This window comes from Pediculus humanus, genomic scaffold, assembly GCF_000006295.1.
Source record: "Pediculus humanus corporis 1103172107623 genomic scaffold, whole genome shotgun sequence".
Lineage (NCBI taxonomy): Eukaryota > Metazoa > Arthropoda > Insecta > Psocodea > Pediculidae > Pediculus > Pediculus humanus.
The window spans coordinates 238804-254753 of NW_002987236.1; the positions used below are offsets into that span (position 1 = coordinate 238804).

At 27.6% G+C, this 15950-nt stretch overlaps 4 protein-coding genes across 4 annotated transcripts; 3 read left to right on the forward strand and 1 right to left on the reverse strand.

Annotated features, from left to right (window-relative positions):
• Nucleotides 1-284: 284 nt before the first annotated feature.
• Nucleotides 285-2325, forward strand: Phum_PHUM253170 (protein tipD, putative; the record flags this gene model as incomplete). Its single annotated transcript, XM_002426378.1, has 4 exons — nucleotides 285-490; nucleotides 559-683; nucleotides 775-905; nucleotides 1003-2325. The coding sequence occupies 4 exons, from the start codon at nucleotides 285-287 to the stop codon at nucleotides 2323-2325; spliced, it is 1785 nt and encodes a 594-aa protein (XP_002426423.1).
• A 275-nt stretch (nucleotides 2326-2600) lies between these two features.
• Nucleotides 2601-4888, forward strand: Phum_PHUM253180 (BRCA1-associated RING domain protein, putative; the record flags this gene model as incomplete). Its single annotated transcript, XM_002426379.1, has 7 exons — nucleotides 2601-2671; nucleotides 2777-3036; nucleotides 3088-3524; nucleotides 3625-3821; nucleotides 4028-4150; nucleotides 4222-4328; nucleotides 4410-4888. 7 exons carry the CDS (start codon nucleotides 2601-2603, stop codon nucleotides 4886-4888), a joined length of 1674 nt encoding a protein of 557 aa, XP_002426424.1.
• A 335-nt stretch (nucleotides 4889-5223) lies between these two features.
• Phum_PHUM253190 (zinc finger protein, putative) lies at nucleotides 5224-7398 on the reverse strand (the record flags this gene model as incomplete). Its single annotated transcript, XM_002426380.1, has 3 exons — nucleotides 5224-6396; nucleotides 6472-6728; nucleotides 6804-7398. 3 exons carry the CDS (start codon nucleotides 7396-7398, stop codon nucleotides 5224-5226), a joined length of 2025 nt encoding a protein of 674 aa, XP_002426425.1.
• A 999-nt stretch (nucleotides 7399-8397) lies between these two features.
• On the forward strand, nucleotides 8398-11468 carry Phum_PHUM253200 (Splicing factor 3B subunit, putative; the record flags this gene model as incomplete). The annotated part of the gene is made up of 10 exons (XM_002426381.1): nucleotides 8398-8617; nucleotides 8696-8919; nucleotides 9020-9156; nucleotides 9251-9449; nucleotides 9526-9735; nucleotides 9818-10020; nucleotides 10245-10395; nucleotides 10468-10913; nucleotides 10984-11311; nucleotides 11400-11468. The coding sequence occupies 10 exons, from the start codon at nucleotides 8398-8400 to the stop codon at nucleotides 11466-11468; spliced, it is 2187 nt and encodes a 728-aa protein (XP_002426426.1).
• Between the last annotated feature and the right edge of the window lie 4482 nt (nucleotides 11469-15950).

Genomic DNA, 15950 nt, shown 5'->3' on the forward strand with positions numbered 1-15950 from the left:
TGCTTAATTATTAATATGCATTATTTGATTTTTGTTTTTCATAAAACATTTTTAAATAATTTAATTCTTGAAAAAATTAATATTTGTACATAATTTTTTAAAAAAAACAAAATGTCTTACACATAACGTAATAATAATATCAAACTGCTTGTGTTTATGATATTCTTGTCGTCATGACAACCAAATCTTAAACAAGTAGTTTATCTAAAATACCGAGAGAGAAAAAAAAGTAAAAACTTGTCAATTTTTTTTTTTTTTTTTTTTTTTATTTAATTAAGAGAAAAATGGATAATTTTTATTTAATTGGAATTTTTATTGGAAAATTTCATTATTTAGAACCTGACATATCCGTACATCAAATTAAAATAGAAGGTTATTTTATTGATAAAGTTTTAGGTTCTTGTATTGAAGCGAATTCATCAAATTCAAACCTTAACCATTATAAAAGTCCTTTCATTTTGGAACAAAACATTGTTAAAAATGTCAATAGGTAAAACAATTAAGAATTATTTAATTTTTACATTTTTTAAAAAATTTAATTAATTGATTTTTTTCCAGGCAAATTTCATCGAATTGGTGGAAATTATTGGTCATTCACAAAGATTTTTCCGAATTGAATTCGAAAAATAAAATAATTATTTTAGACATATATAAATGTTTCAATGAAGAAGATAATGAAACAGGTCGACGCAGTGCATTTTAAAAAATTTATAATTTAATTTTTATAATTTTTAACTATTTACAACAATTTAAAACTCTCTTATTTGTTTTTAGATAAGAAAAGAATTGCTTTTGCTTTTATAAGTCCTTTAGCATCTGATGGTAGCAATAATTTAAATGTCAATTTAAAACTTCAACTTTATAAAATAAGAAAAAAATGTAAAATATCTCATCAAAATTGTAATGTGAGTTAATTGTAATGTTCATTCATTCATTCATTTATTTATTTAATGAGTATCATTTACTTTTTAAAAAAAAAAAAACAATTTTAATTTATTTCAGGTTTATCATTTGTATTCGGAACACAAATTAAAAAAAATCCCTGGTTTTATTGAAATATCAATAAAAGAAATTGTTTCAAATAAGATCACACAAATATCACCTGAAATTCAAAAAGGCAGAAGGAAATTTTCTGAGGAAGAAAATAATTTAAAAGCTGATGATGCTCTTCCTCCTCCTTCTTCGAATGAATCAAAAAAAAATTTATTGAAAATTTTCAAATGGTCAAGACTTCCGACTCAATCGTGTAAAATTCCAAATAAGGTTCATAAATCTTTCGGTTTTGGAAAAAATAGTTTTACTTGCTTGCAGTTTAGCAGAAGTGGTATTTACATAGCAGCCGGTATGAGTTCAAAAATATTTATTTATGATGTTATATCCGGTGAAGAAGTTAATCACTTAACAGGTCACATAGGATACATATATGAAATTGATTGGTCGTTTAATGATAAATATTTACTAAGTGTTTCAAACGATTGTCAGGGGATAATATGGAGTTTAAATCAAAAAAATCCCCTATTCACACTACCCCATCCATCATTTATATATTGTGGAAGATGGGTGACAGATGAAGAAGTCATAACAGGTGGAAAAGATCATTTGATTCGATACTGGTGTAAAAATACAGAAGAAGAATTTAATTTAGTCGAAGAAATTGGAGGTCATTCAGGATTTATCAGTTGTTTAGTTTTATGTAACGGTTCTTTACTCATATCAGGTGATTCTTTGGGATTCATTATGATTAGAAAACTTATCGATAACTCTTGGATTTTGCAAAAAAAACTTTCTTTTCCTGAAACTTGTAATAAAGTTATTGATTTTATAGCCGTACAATCAAGTCAAAGAAGAATAATTATTTCTGTTCGATCGCAAAATTCATATTTAGTCGATTTTGTATCTGGAATAATATTACAAACGTACAAATCATTGTCAAGTTCTTGCGTTCGCTCTGTTTCAACTTTAACCCCATGTGGTTCGTATTTATTTTCATTTTGTCAAAATGGTAACATTGGTGTTTGGGAAGTTAATACGGGAAAATTTTTTGCTTCTTATAATAATTTATTTCCGAATGATCGTATGACGGAATTAAGCGGTTGCATGCATTATCATCCGTTTGAACACATGATTGGAATAACGGTTTTAATTGAAAATCATCCTCTTCTCGTTTTGAAATACGACGTTAAGGAAAACGATTCGAAAAAATTAGGATTAGATTTTTTCGATAAAAAATTTGAAAAAATTGAAGTTTTTAATTATAATAAATATTTTAATGAAACGAAATTACAAAAAACGGAAAATATTTTAGAAACTAAGAATGACAGTTAATACAGTTGAGAACAATATTTCAAAATATGTTGATGTAAACCGTATAATTTATAAATTACAATAAACCTTTTCTTATTTTCGTTAAAATTACCGTATCATATTAATACATTATTTGAAATTATTAATAATTCAATGTTACATAAAGTTTTTCAAACGATAATAATGATGATTATTAAAAATTCCGCGCTTTTTTTAAACCCGCCATCTTCCGGCCACGTTAAAATTATAAAAAGATTTACTTGGCGCTAAATTTAATTAATTAGATTAAAAGCAACATGGATAATGTTTTTAATAGAGTTAAAAATGCTATTAATAAACTTAGAGACGTTTTGAAGTGTCAAAAATGGTAATATATGTTTATTAATACTATTATTATCGATAGTATATACTCTTATTAATTTAATGCTTTTAATTTTTTTTTTTTTTTTTTTTTGAATATTTGTCATTGCAGTTCAGAAATGAAAACAGAAGATTCAATGTTATTTTATAGACTTTGTGATCATTTTTTTTGTGAAAATTGTGTGGGTAATTTAACTGTGTGTCCAATGTGTCAAGATCCACTTGACCAGCCTTTAAAAATTAGTGATGATAAAGGTATTTTACATTTGTACTCGAGTTTATTCAAATTTGAATTGCCTTCCATGGACAGCATTACAAGTATATATGAAAGTTGTATACAGAAAAAATTAGAAATTGCTCAAATACAAGAAAGTAAAAAGATAAAAAATAATGAAAATATCATTAACAATAATAAATCTGTAGAAGAGACAACTGTAAAAACTTTGGAAGTTGACAATGTGCCTGAAGAATCAAATGAGTCGAAATCAACAACCAATGGTACTGAAAATGAATTCGAAAAAAATATTTCGAATAAAAATGAAATTATTAATGGTCCCTCTACATCATCGACAAAAACTAGAAAAAGTTCAAGGGGTAGAAGTTCATCATCTAAAAGATCACTAAAATCGAAAGAAACTTCACCATCGAATTCGAATGTGACTCCGATAAAAAAACCTAATTTGACTCGAAAAAATGAAAATTGTAAAACTACGCCTAAAATTAACATAAACAAACGTAATCCAAAAGGAGAAACTCAGTTGCATTTAGCGTGTAAAAAATCAAATTTTGAAGTCATGAAAAATTTAATCGATGCAGGTGCCAATCTTAATGCAAAAGACAATGCTGGTTGGACTCCATTGGTAATTTTTAAAATATTTAATAATTTTATCGCATGAGTTAAATGAAATTCGCATGATTGATTTTACCTAATGTCTTTGTTTTTTTTTTTTTTTTTTTTAGCATGACTCTGTATTTTCTGGAAATACGGAAGTGATTAAATTTTTATTAGATAATGGTGCCAATGTTAATATACCTGGTTTGGAAAATACAACAGCTCTTCATGAAGCCATAGCCAAAGGTAATAGAAAAGTTGTCGAATTGCTTTTAAATTATGGAGCAGATATTAATGCTATGAACATTTTTAAAGAAACTCCCATGTGAGTATTTATTAATTAAAAAAAAAAATTAATACTCGAGTGTGATTAATTTTTGTTTTTAATAATTGAATTTAACTTTTTGAATGATAATAACCTATAATAAAATTTTTTTAAAGGGATTTGGTTACCAAATACAATCTTTCCGATTTAAAAGAATTATTGTTAAACTCTTCTGAAAATTCTAAATTAAATGTGTCGAATGTTAGTAATTGTCAAGAAAACGACGTGAGAGATTTAATTATTTATCAACATTATTTATGTATTGAAGATGAAAAACTTGTTAATAAATTTGTTGATAAATTTAATTTGAAAATGATTTCTTCGTTAACGTGAGTAATAATTGTTTGTAATCCTGATCCTATTAAAAAATGTTTTTATTGACATTTTCTTAACATTTCAGGGGGAAAACTTCACCGACTCATATTATTATACCTGATGAAAAATTAGAAATGACTTGGGGATTTATTTCTTCTGTTCTTTCCGGATGTTCGTTGGTTACCGTCGAGTGTATGAAAATTTTCAAAAAATGTCTTATAAATACAATTTTAAATTATTATTAATAATAATTTTAAACATTTGTTTTATTAGGGGCAAAAGAAAGTATAAGAGATAATTCATTAAAATCGGCTAGTTTCTACGAAGCGTCCGACGACAAATATTCAGGTTTTGCCAAAGGAAAATTAAATAAAAAAAATCAACTTCCGGGTCTGTTTACCGGATGTCATTTTTTTTTCGGAGGCGTTTTCGAATGTTACAACATAAAAAACATAACGGCACGAAAAGAAGACGTAAAACAATTGGTTGAAAAAAATGGTGGCGTTATATTAAAACGTTGTCCGGATCCTGAAAGTTTGGCTTTGGAGAAAACGCTTCCATTTCACGCCAACACCACCGGATCTCTATGTGAAACATCTTATTTTATCATTTATCAGAGTGAAAAATGGAATCCTCAACCGAAATACAACATGTCGCACATGAAAACATTACCCTTTGACTGGTTAGTATCATGCATTTATTATTTTGAATTGATTGACCCGAAAAATTTTGCCGGTTGCGAATTTTTATAATTTTTTTTTTTTTTTTTTTTTTTTTGAATTCGATGAATTTCATTTGAACTTACGATTTATGGGACCGACGATTAATGTCAATGTTAGAAAAAAAAAAAAAAGTACGTAAAACAATTTTTTAATTATGTATAAATTATATTACTTTTTTTTTTTTTTTTAAATTCGTATAATTACACGTTATGTAAATTAGAATGTTCGTAATTTAACGCGTAGAAACAAAAAAGTTTATTAAAAAAAAAAAAAAAAAAAAAACATTGCGCTCGTACGTCGCTCTATCGACGAGGCATTTTTTCGCGTAGTTTTATAAACTCTTGTTATTTGTGAACGCGCGGCTACTACGAATTTGTATTTTGTGGATATTGTTGTAATATATCTACGGCGATACTTTCCGAATTTTGTTCTCCAATCCCATCGCTCGCTTTGTAAACAATCAAACATTCGTTTCCCGCGAAATTAACTTCCGGTTGTTGAAATTCTTCGACCCATTGATAATTATCCGGTGTCCCGGTTATGGTCGTAACGGCATTTTTCGAACAGCATTTTCCCTTTTCCAAATGTTTTTTCAAATGAAACTTTACGGAAAATCTATGACCGCAAATGGGACAGGGAAAAGGTCGTATTCCTCCGTGTATGTACGAATGTCTTTTGAGCATGTTTTTGTCTATGAATGCGGCTTGACATTTATCGCATTTGTGAGGACGATCGTTCGAATGCGTTTTCTTATGTTTGATCATGTTCATTTTCAATCTGAACGTTTTGTTGCAAACGTCGCACGAAAAGGGTTTGACTCCGTAGTGCATTGTGATGTGAGATTTCATTTTCGTTCTCGTGTAAAATTTTTTCTGACACACCGGACACTCGAGTTTAGGTTTTTTTAAATGTATCACGTTGTAATGATGATGCATGTTTTTCCTGTCCGCGAATCCTCTCCCGCATTTGAGGCAAATATGGGGTCTGATGCCGTCGTGTGTGTTTTTATGAGATCTGAACCTGTCTTTCGTTTTCAATATTTTCCCGCAAATGTTACACAGGTAATTCATTTCCGTTGCCTTTTTCACCTGACCGTCGTTTTCGTGACATTGTTTTTCGTGATCCCTAAGTTCTTCCTCTGTCGACAGTAATTTTTTACAATGAGAACATTTATTCACATTTGGTTTTATTTCGTTTAAATGTTCTTTGATGTGATCTTGTAATTGTTTTAAAGACAGACATATAACGTTACACAAATTGCAAGTAAGGAGTAAATTTTCATTTTCCGTATGGGTATCCAAGTGATTGAGTGTTGATTCACAATTATCAAATTCTAATCCGCAAACTGGACAAGGAATATCAAATTGTAAGTACATGTTTTCCTGTCGTGTGTAATCGCTTAACATTTCAGACTTTGAATTATTATTTTCTTTCGATATCTCTTGATAAGAATCTAAATTTTCTTGCATTACAACTTCACAATCAGTCTGTTCTTCTAAAAAAGTGACGCCATTACTATTTTCTTCCGAGGGGTTTATCTGGAAAGTTAATGGAACACATTAAGAAGAACCTATTTTCATTATTATAACTTTAAAAAATTTTCAATCCCTCACCAATTTGTTTAGATTTGTTTTTCTTAAAATGGAATCAGAATTTTCACATCTGATTCTGAATTTATAAGCTATATCAAGATCTTGTTCGCAGGTTTTACATATGTTATTAGGTAGGCCATCATCACAACTTATTTCTATCGAAGCACAACCCATTATTTTAAATGATAAAACTGTACTTTTAAGTGGTAAATCCGGATTGAAAATAGGAGTCAATTTTTCTTTCGAAGATAAACAGAGTCGGCAAACTTTTAGAGAATCTAAAAATGTTATCTTGGTTTAATTAATTATTAAAAATATGGTAGTAAATAGTAAAATATGTGAGACTCACTCACCTTCTTTGAAACTACATTCCAAAGATGTGTTTTCTTTTTCATTGTCCATCGGTGATAAATCATCATATTCATCGTTAGCAGTTTCGGAATCGACGACTAAAATTTTAACATTAGTTCCATATTTATCTTTAATCCTTTGTAAATAATTTTCAGTTGTTTCAGATTGATTTAATAAAAAATCTTGATTTTCAATCAAAACTTTATCATTATCATCATCTTTTCCGACTGGATTAATAAACACATCCTGCGAAATTAAATTGTCTACTTTGTTGGTATCTATATCTAAATTATTATAATTAACAATTTCATTTATTTGCGGTATGTCTTTATTTGTTTTAAATAATTTTTGCCCTTTTCTTTTTGTTTTTTTAATGGAATCATACAATGTTTTACAAACAACATGATTGTGTTGAAGTATAACCGTATCTAGTCTAACATGATTACCATCTTCACCGACGACTGCATTTATCATGCAAGGACATCCTAGATCTCTGTAAGTTGATCTTTTTCTAATTCCAGTACCTCTGCATCTTATTTTTTCACCACCGAATATGCATGCAAATTTAATGCAAACATATTTTAAATCTGGATTCATTGTTTTAGATATTTTAGATTTAAATGAATTTCTCGTGTGACTACTTCTAATCCAAAATTTGACAAAATTTTTTTCTTCATATTCTTCTAAATATTTTTTCAATGCATCAAAAGATTTAAACTTTTGCCCTTCGTAAGGCTGCTCTACTGTATCACTGTAATAAATTTATTTTCTTTATTTATTACATCTCTCTCTCTACTACTTCTTACTTATATAAATTTTAAAAAATTTCAAACCTACTTCATACTCATCTTGTAAATAATAAATAATATATATAAAAATAAATTAATTAAACTTTCAGTTTTCTGTATACAAAAATAATGAAATGCGTTTGAAAATCAAAATGTACAAAATATAATTTATAAAAATAAGTTAATATTAAAAAAATTTAAAAAAAATAATTTTTGTATATTTATATTATAATAGTTTACTATATAATTGCACAGTATCAGTTTGGAGTCGTGGCAGAAGAATTTCTAACGCATTGTCGGCTTATGTATGCTTAAAGTAATCGGTAAATTATTTTATTTTAGATTTTACTTTACTTTTGGATTATTATCCAATACTTTAGCGTTATCACGATTATTAAATAGTTGATTAAAGTTTTTTTTGTTTGCAGTGGTGTGAATTTAATATAAAACTTTATTATTATTAGTAAAAAAAATGTGAAAAGCTTTGTGATTGTTTAAATGTATTTTTTTTTTTAACATTAGCAATTGTGACTTAATATTGGTTATTTCAATTTAAATATTTGCAGTTATTTATAATTTTATTTTTTACAATTACGCGTAATAGTGTCTAATTTTTTTTTTTTTTTTTTTAATCAAAATAATATTTACGGCACTTATAACAAATAGGCTTGTAAGTGTTGTTAGAGTACCAAAAATGGTTCAGGAAGTATGAGTATTATACTCTTCTGGGTAATTAAAACATTCAGGTTATAATTTAAAGTCACTTTTTTTTAAAAACGCGTTTTTACCCTTATAATATTGCAAAAAAATGCAACAACCTCCGATTCCTGGACCAGAGGATAGTCCTCCTCCTCCTCCTGGGATAGATAATCAAATTTCACCAACATTGCCATCTCTGTTAACGATGAAAGTTGATGTACCTCTTGATGTTAAAAATCAAGAACTCAAATTACCACAAGCTTTGGAACAAGCATTAGCGTTTAAATCTGAAAGAGCTAAAGAGTTGGGTGTTAGCGGAGAGGAAAATGGTTTGTAACACATTTTAACTTCTGCTATCGTTTTTTAAAAATTTTATTCATTTTAAAAATATTCAAATTTAACTTTAGATGATGATGATGATGAAGAAGATGAGGTTGATAATAATGATGAGAAGAATGTTGCTAAAAATGATAATGATGAAAGAGTGGAAAAAAATGAAAACGATGATAACCTCATAACTAACAATGTTGAAAATTCTAATAATCAAGAAGTCGAAGAAGAGGAAGGAGATGAAAGAGTTAACTCGGTACAACAGAACAACAAAGAAGTGAATGAACAACAGGTTCAACAGGTAAAAAAAAAAAAACTTTAAAAAATCATTTAAATTAGGTTAACAACTTAAAGCGGGGGAAGTAATAAATACATAAATATTTATTTATATTTGTTTTTAGAAAAAGGAAACCAAAAATAAGAGAAAGAAAAAAAGGAAAAAAAGAGATAGACAATTAGAAATGGAAAAAATGGAAAATAAAAAAAATGAAGAAAAAAATCAAAAAGATAAAGAGAATGAAGTCGATGTAGAAGTAGAGTAAGTACTTTAACTTTTATCATTTATCATTAAACCTACTTATTTTTTTATTCTTTGAATTTTATTATTAATCGAAAAATGTTTTTCGTTTCAGATACATTACAGAAACATTGGGTTTGAATGAATTAGATCCGATGTATAAACAATTTGCAAAAATTTTTGAAATATTTCGAATATCTGACATTGATAAATCATCTGATGCCAAAACGGATTCTGGAACATCGGAAGAAAGACCAAGAAAAGCTCCAAAAGATGATGGAACTGGTGACATTGACGAAGAAGAAGATGATGAGGTAACTTTCGAAATAAAATAATAATGGAAATAATTTTATTCGAGAAATATAAAAATGTTTTTTTTTTATTTTCTAGAAAAAAGGTGAAGATGGAAAACCCAAGCTTTCCAAAAGGAAATTGAAAAAATTAACAAGGTTGAGCGTGGCAGAATTAAAGCAATTGGTCAACAGACCAGATGTCGTCGAAATGCACGACGTAACCGCTAGAGATCCAAAATTATTAGTCCAATTGAAAGCACATAGAAACACGGTACCCGTTCCCAGGCATTGGTGTTTTAAAAGAAAGGTGAGATGGGTCAAATATTTCAGAAATCGAATTAAATTCAAATTTTTTTATGGATTATTCATTTGAGAACATTTTTTTTTAGTATTTGCAAGGGAAAAGGGGAATAGAAAAACCGCCGTTCGACCTTCCGGATTTCATAAAAAAAACGGGAATCATGGAAATGAGAGCGGCGCTCACGGAAAAAGAAGATCAAAGAACGTTGAAAGCCAAAATGAGAGAGAGAGCTCGTCCCAAATTGGGAAAAATCGATATTGATTATCAAAAACTTCACGATGCCTTTTTCAAGTGAGAATAAAAGTTTATTTAAAAAAAAAAAAAAGAAAACCGGAGAAATAAGTTTTGAAATCGATTAAAAAATATTAACTTGATGATTTCCCAAAGGAAACTCGAATCGAATTTTCTCTAAAAGAAAAAGTTTTCAATCGATAATAACTTTCATATTACTTCTCTTGGCATTCCGTATTTTTAAGTAGTTTTTCACGATTGTATGTGTGTGCGTGTGTTTGCAGGTGGCAGACCAAACCGAAAATGACCATTCACGGTGATTTATATTACGAAGGAAAAGAATTCGAGACGAAATTAAAAGAGAAAAAACCAGGGGATCTAACGGACGAATTAAGAACAGCTTTGGGCATGCCGGTTGGACCGAGTGCACATAAGGTACGACGAATGTTTTCACGCAAAAATGTATTAATGCCTGCAGGTTTAATTACATAAAAAAATTTGTTTCAGGTTCCGCCGCCTTGGTTGATTGCCATGCAGCGTTACGGTCCTCCTCCCTCTTATCCCAATTTAAAAATTCCAGGTTTGAACGCTCCCATACCCGAAGGTTGTTCTTTCGGGTATCACGCCGGCGGTTGGGGAAAACCTCCCGTCGACGAAAGTGGCAAACCCCTGTACGGTGACGTTTTCGGAACGCTCGGAACGATTATTCCATCCGAGGGAGAAGACGAAGAAGTGGATCGCACCATGTGGGGAGAATTGGAATCGGAATCGGAGGAAAGCGAGGAAGAGGAGGAAGAGGAAGAAGAGGAACAACCGAAAGAAGACGAAACGGGATTGGTGACGCCGGCGGAAGGATTGGTCACTCCGTCGGGCATAACATCCATTCCCGCCGGATTAGAAACACCGGAAATAATCGAATTGAGAAAGAAGAAAATCGAAAGCGACATGGAAGGGTGAGTCAATTGATTTTTTTTTTTTTTTTTGTAGGTTCGTCACTAAAAATTAAAAATTAATTTTAAACAGATCGGAAACGCCGGCATTATATCAAGTCCTTCCCGAGAAACGAGTCGATAGAATAGGAGGAGCCATGATGGCTTCGACACACGTTTACGAAATGAATCCGACGAACGCGACGACGACGACGACGACGACGGGAAGCGGTGCTCCTTTGCCCCCGAGAAGAGCCGGAGGATCGGGAATGGTCGAACTCGCTTTGGATCCATCAGAATTAGATTTGGTCGACACGGATGCCATGGCTGTTCGATACGAACAACAAATTCGGGAACAACAATCGCAATTGCAAAAAGAAGATTTGTCGGATATGGTCGTCGAACACGTGTCGAGACAAAAGGTGAGTTTTTTAGGTTTATATACATATAAAAAAAACTAAAATGGTTTTCATTTTATTATTATTATTATTATTTATTTTTTTCTTTCAGAATAAAAGGAAAAGAGCACAAATTCAAGAAACAAAACCGACAAAAAAATATAAAGAATTCAGATTTTAAATTTAAGAAAAAAAATTATTTTAATTATCATTCAATGAATGAATGAATGAATGAATGACTTTACGTTGTGTAAATTTAACAAAACAAATTTTTTTTTTTTTTTAAATAATATAACAGTGATTACTTTTTTAAATAATCAAGATGGCGTGTACAATAATAAAATTCATTTAAAAACAAAATGGCGGTTGTTTACCTACTAAATCATTTTAATCACGTGACTTTTATTTTTTATTACAGAAAACAATAAAGCGTAAAAGAAAATTGTGAATAGACGTTACGATAGACAAACGACAATTTTCAAACTCGATTTTATCGTATCTCGAATAATCGATATATCGCTTTGAAATCAAAAAAAGAACAATTTATTATTATTATTATTAAAAACTTTTATAAAACCGATTAAAATAAGATAATAATAATATTAATAATTTACGAGGGGAGACATGTTTTCTTTTTTGTCTCGAGTTTAAAACTTTTTTATTAATATTAATTTAGTTTTTTTTTTTTTTAACTGTCGCGTCATAATTAGTAGTAATTAAACGTTTTTACTTTTAAAACAAAAAAAAAGTACTAACGACTTATTTATTCTTCATTTTGAAATAAAAAGAAAAAAAATTAAAAATTAATTCCCTCCCTCCTTCGTTCGTCCATTTTTTTTTTAAATTTATTATTATTATTAATTTTTTTCTCTCTCTCGATCTTCGTATAATTTCTATAATTAGTTAATTAATAATAAAATTATTAATGAGTATAATTTAAATAAACGAATAAATAAATTCTATAAATATTAATAAATAAAATTTAAATTTTTTTTTTATAACGAATATCGAATAACGGTTAATTATTTATTCTTATTATTATTCGAAGATATATACACAATTTTGCCAACTGAGACATCTATCGGTGAAAAAATAAAACATTTTTTCGTTTCAGATTCGACTCCGTGCGACAAATTTCCCTCAGTCAGCATTCGACTTTCATCGGGTGAACATCTACGCGATTCGCTCTCTCATCTTTATATAAAAAAAAAATTTTTTTTTGTCTTGAATTTTTTTTTTTTTGTGCAGTTCGGTAAATGTTTTAATAATTAAAAAAAAAAAAAGTAGAAAAATTATCGAAAAACGTTTTTTTTTTTTTTCCACATAGATGTTTTAGAATAATCATGGATATTAAACGTACATTTATAAAAGGTAAGTTTTTTTTTAAAAGTTTTTTTTTTCCCCTGGGTAAAAGTATCATTATTCACATCATAAAAATTTTAAAATTTAACGATTTCTTATAATTTGTTTTCTTATTTAAACAATTAAAGTAAAAACTCGAGCCAAAAAAGAAAAAATCATTAATTAATAAAATGCCGTCGTTTGATGCGAATTGCAACACCTACGGTGACAATTATTCGTAACGGTTTTTTTTTTTTTTGCATCCTCCATTTGTAAATTTCACGCAAACCGATGACGTGTACTCGATGTGGCGCTAGTGGTGTGGGGTAAAATTTTTTTGAAATTGATAAAAAAACGTTAAATCGAACGTCGGAAATTTTAACGGTTAAAATTTTTGTTTTCGCGGTATTTAAATAAAATTTTCACATCGAACGCTTCGTTATTAAGTTCAAAACATGATTTCCGTTAAAAAATTTTGCTTTTTTGTCATTTTATTATAAAAAATATTATTTTAATTATAAAATTTACGTTTTCTTTTATTATTATTATTATTAAATCGAATTCGCGAGATATCGTTCGTTTGTTATTTTAACCGCGATATATCCTTCGAGTTATATATAAAATCTGATTAAAATTTATTATTTCATTACAAAAACATTATCTAGATTAAAAACAAAAATGGTTTCGTATATATATATCTAAAAAGTTTTTTTTTGATTTTTTAACTTTTGTATCATCTAATTAGTTACGATGATAAATATTAATAATGATAATGAAATTAATAATCCGTTAAAAATAATAATGATAATGAAATTAATAATCCGTTAAAAATAATAATGATAATGATAATTTTTAATTTTCTTTTATAAAACGCGAAAAGCGTAAAAGTTTTTTAAAAATTAATCGTCATTAACGGTTTTTTTTAGAAAAGAAAAAAATGTTGCGTTGTTATAATCATCATTATCATCATCATCATCATCATCATTATCATCATCGTCATCATCATCATTATTTTCATTATTTTCATTTCAATATCGGTTTTCTTATTTGTTCCGATTAGAAATTGATGAATTTGGCGTTAGACTAATGAACCCCGACACACCTTAAAAATTATTATTATTATTATTATTATTATTATTATCATTTAACAAAAAAAAAAAAAATTCTAAACCCACTTTGGATAGCAATAATAATAATAATAATTTTTATTTTCATCGCACGAATGTTCGAGAACAGAACCCAAAAAAAAAAAAATTCAATTTTCTGTCTGTTTTTTTTTTTTTTTTTGTTTTTTTTTCTCGTCCGAATTTTTTTTTTATTTTATTTATTTAAAAATGTAAAATCACGAATGATGATAATAATAATAATAATAATAATGATGATGATGATGAATTTCATTTATTTAATGCCTTATGTAAATAAAAAAAAATTAATAATTTTTATTTAAAAAAAAAAAAAGAAAAAAAAGCGACAAATGAAAAATTTTAATTTAAACAAAAAAAAAAAACAATTTGAATTTTACAACGGGCGGAAAAAAAAATAATAACAATAATAATGATGATGATTTATATATATATATATATATATATATATACAAGTAAAAGTTTTATTACTTATATTATAAAATAACAAAAAAAAAGTTGTTACGTTTTTTACATTAAACTTTTTTTTGTCTCTCTTTAAAAAAAAAAAGACGAATTTTAGAAGGGGGGGGGGGGAATTTCCCGCGACTCCATTATTAAAATTATTATTATTATTTTATTTTATTTTTTTTTTGTTTTTCGAATTTATAATTCCTCGTCGCAATAAATTAATTAAAAAAAAAAAAAAAGGAAAATGAGAGAAATGAGAAAGAAATGGGACGGGAAAAATCTCTGGAAAATTCATTCACGTTCCCGAATAAAAATAAAGAAAATTTTTTAAATCATTTCCGGAATGCATTTTTAACACGACGACGACGTTAATTAACGTAAACGTTTTCATGTTTAAACGTGAAAACTAATTTCAGTAATAGTAATAATAATAATAATAATAAAACACTTTAATTTCTTTCCTGTTTTTTCTTTCAAACAAAAAGATAATCATTATTATTATTTTTTTTTTTGATGACTGTCTCGAACGGAAACGTATGGAAACGAAGGAAAGAAAAAGAAAATCAATTTCAAACATTATTAACATCAAACATTAATATTATCAAACATTAAATAAATATTATTATTATTATTTTTACGTCGTTATATTTTTCTTTTAAAAAAAACCGGAAGTTTAAATACGCATCAGAGAGAAAATTAATATATTTAATTCGGTACGAATTAAATATATAATTTAAATATTTAATTTAAAAAGAATTATTTGCTTATGCGTATATAAATGTAAAGTATATTCATTTAATAATAATTAACGCGTGCGTATTTTTGTGTATATAAATTTTAATTGCTTTTGAATGAATTGTAAATGGAAAATTTTACACATTTTCTTATATTTGAATTTTTTTTTTTTTTTTTTTTTTTTAATATTATTATTATGCTCTAAGGTAAAAATATATTTTTACAATCATGATCGTCGCATAATCGAGGGGGAGGGGGAGGGGGAAAAAAATGTCGGTGATTTTTATGAGAGAAAAAAGGGAAAAATTTTCTTATTCAAGTCAATAATATTGAGTGTGAAAGTTGGCTCGTAATTTATTACATGAATTATTTATTATCATAAAGTTCTCGGTGTGAAAGAGTCATTTGTCAGTAACGAATTCAGAATTTATTATATAGTTTCATTGTTGTGTTTGTTTTTGTTACATTCCTTCGCGATTTAAACTTATTTATTTATTATTATTATTATTATTTTCAAAATTAAATTTATTGTTTTTTAATTAGGTTCATTGAAATCAATATCTTAACAATTCTTTTGTTCTCCCCAGATTATTTTGAATGAAAGAAAGGAAAATTTCGTCTTCTGCTGTGTGACTGACGTGATGTTATTGACGTTATTCCAAATTAAAAATTGTTGTCGTTCGTCATAATGATGATGATGATGATGATTCGTCACTCAATATTAATTCCATCTCTTTACATTTTATCCATAGACTATTAAAATTTTTACGATGAACATATTTATTTATTTATTTATTTACTCGTGCCGTAAATAAAATTTAAAAAAAAAACTATAAAAAAAAAGCAAGAAGCCATGTTTTAACGGATAAAATTTCTTTTTTGTTTTCTCCCGGATTTCGGTTAAGAAAAGAAACTTTTGTTTATATCTATTATTACATATATATTTATATGTTTCCACTTCATTCCACCAATCACTTTATTTTATACTAAAGCTC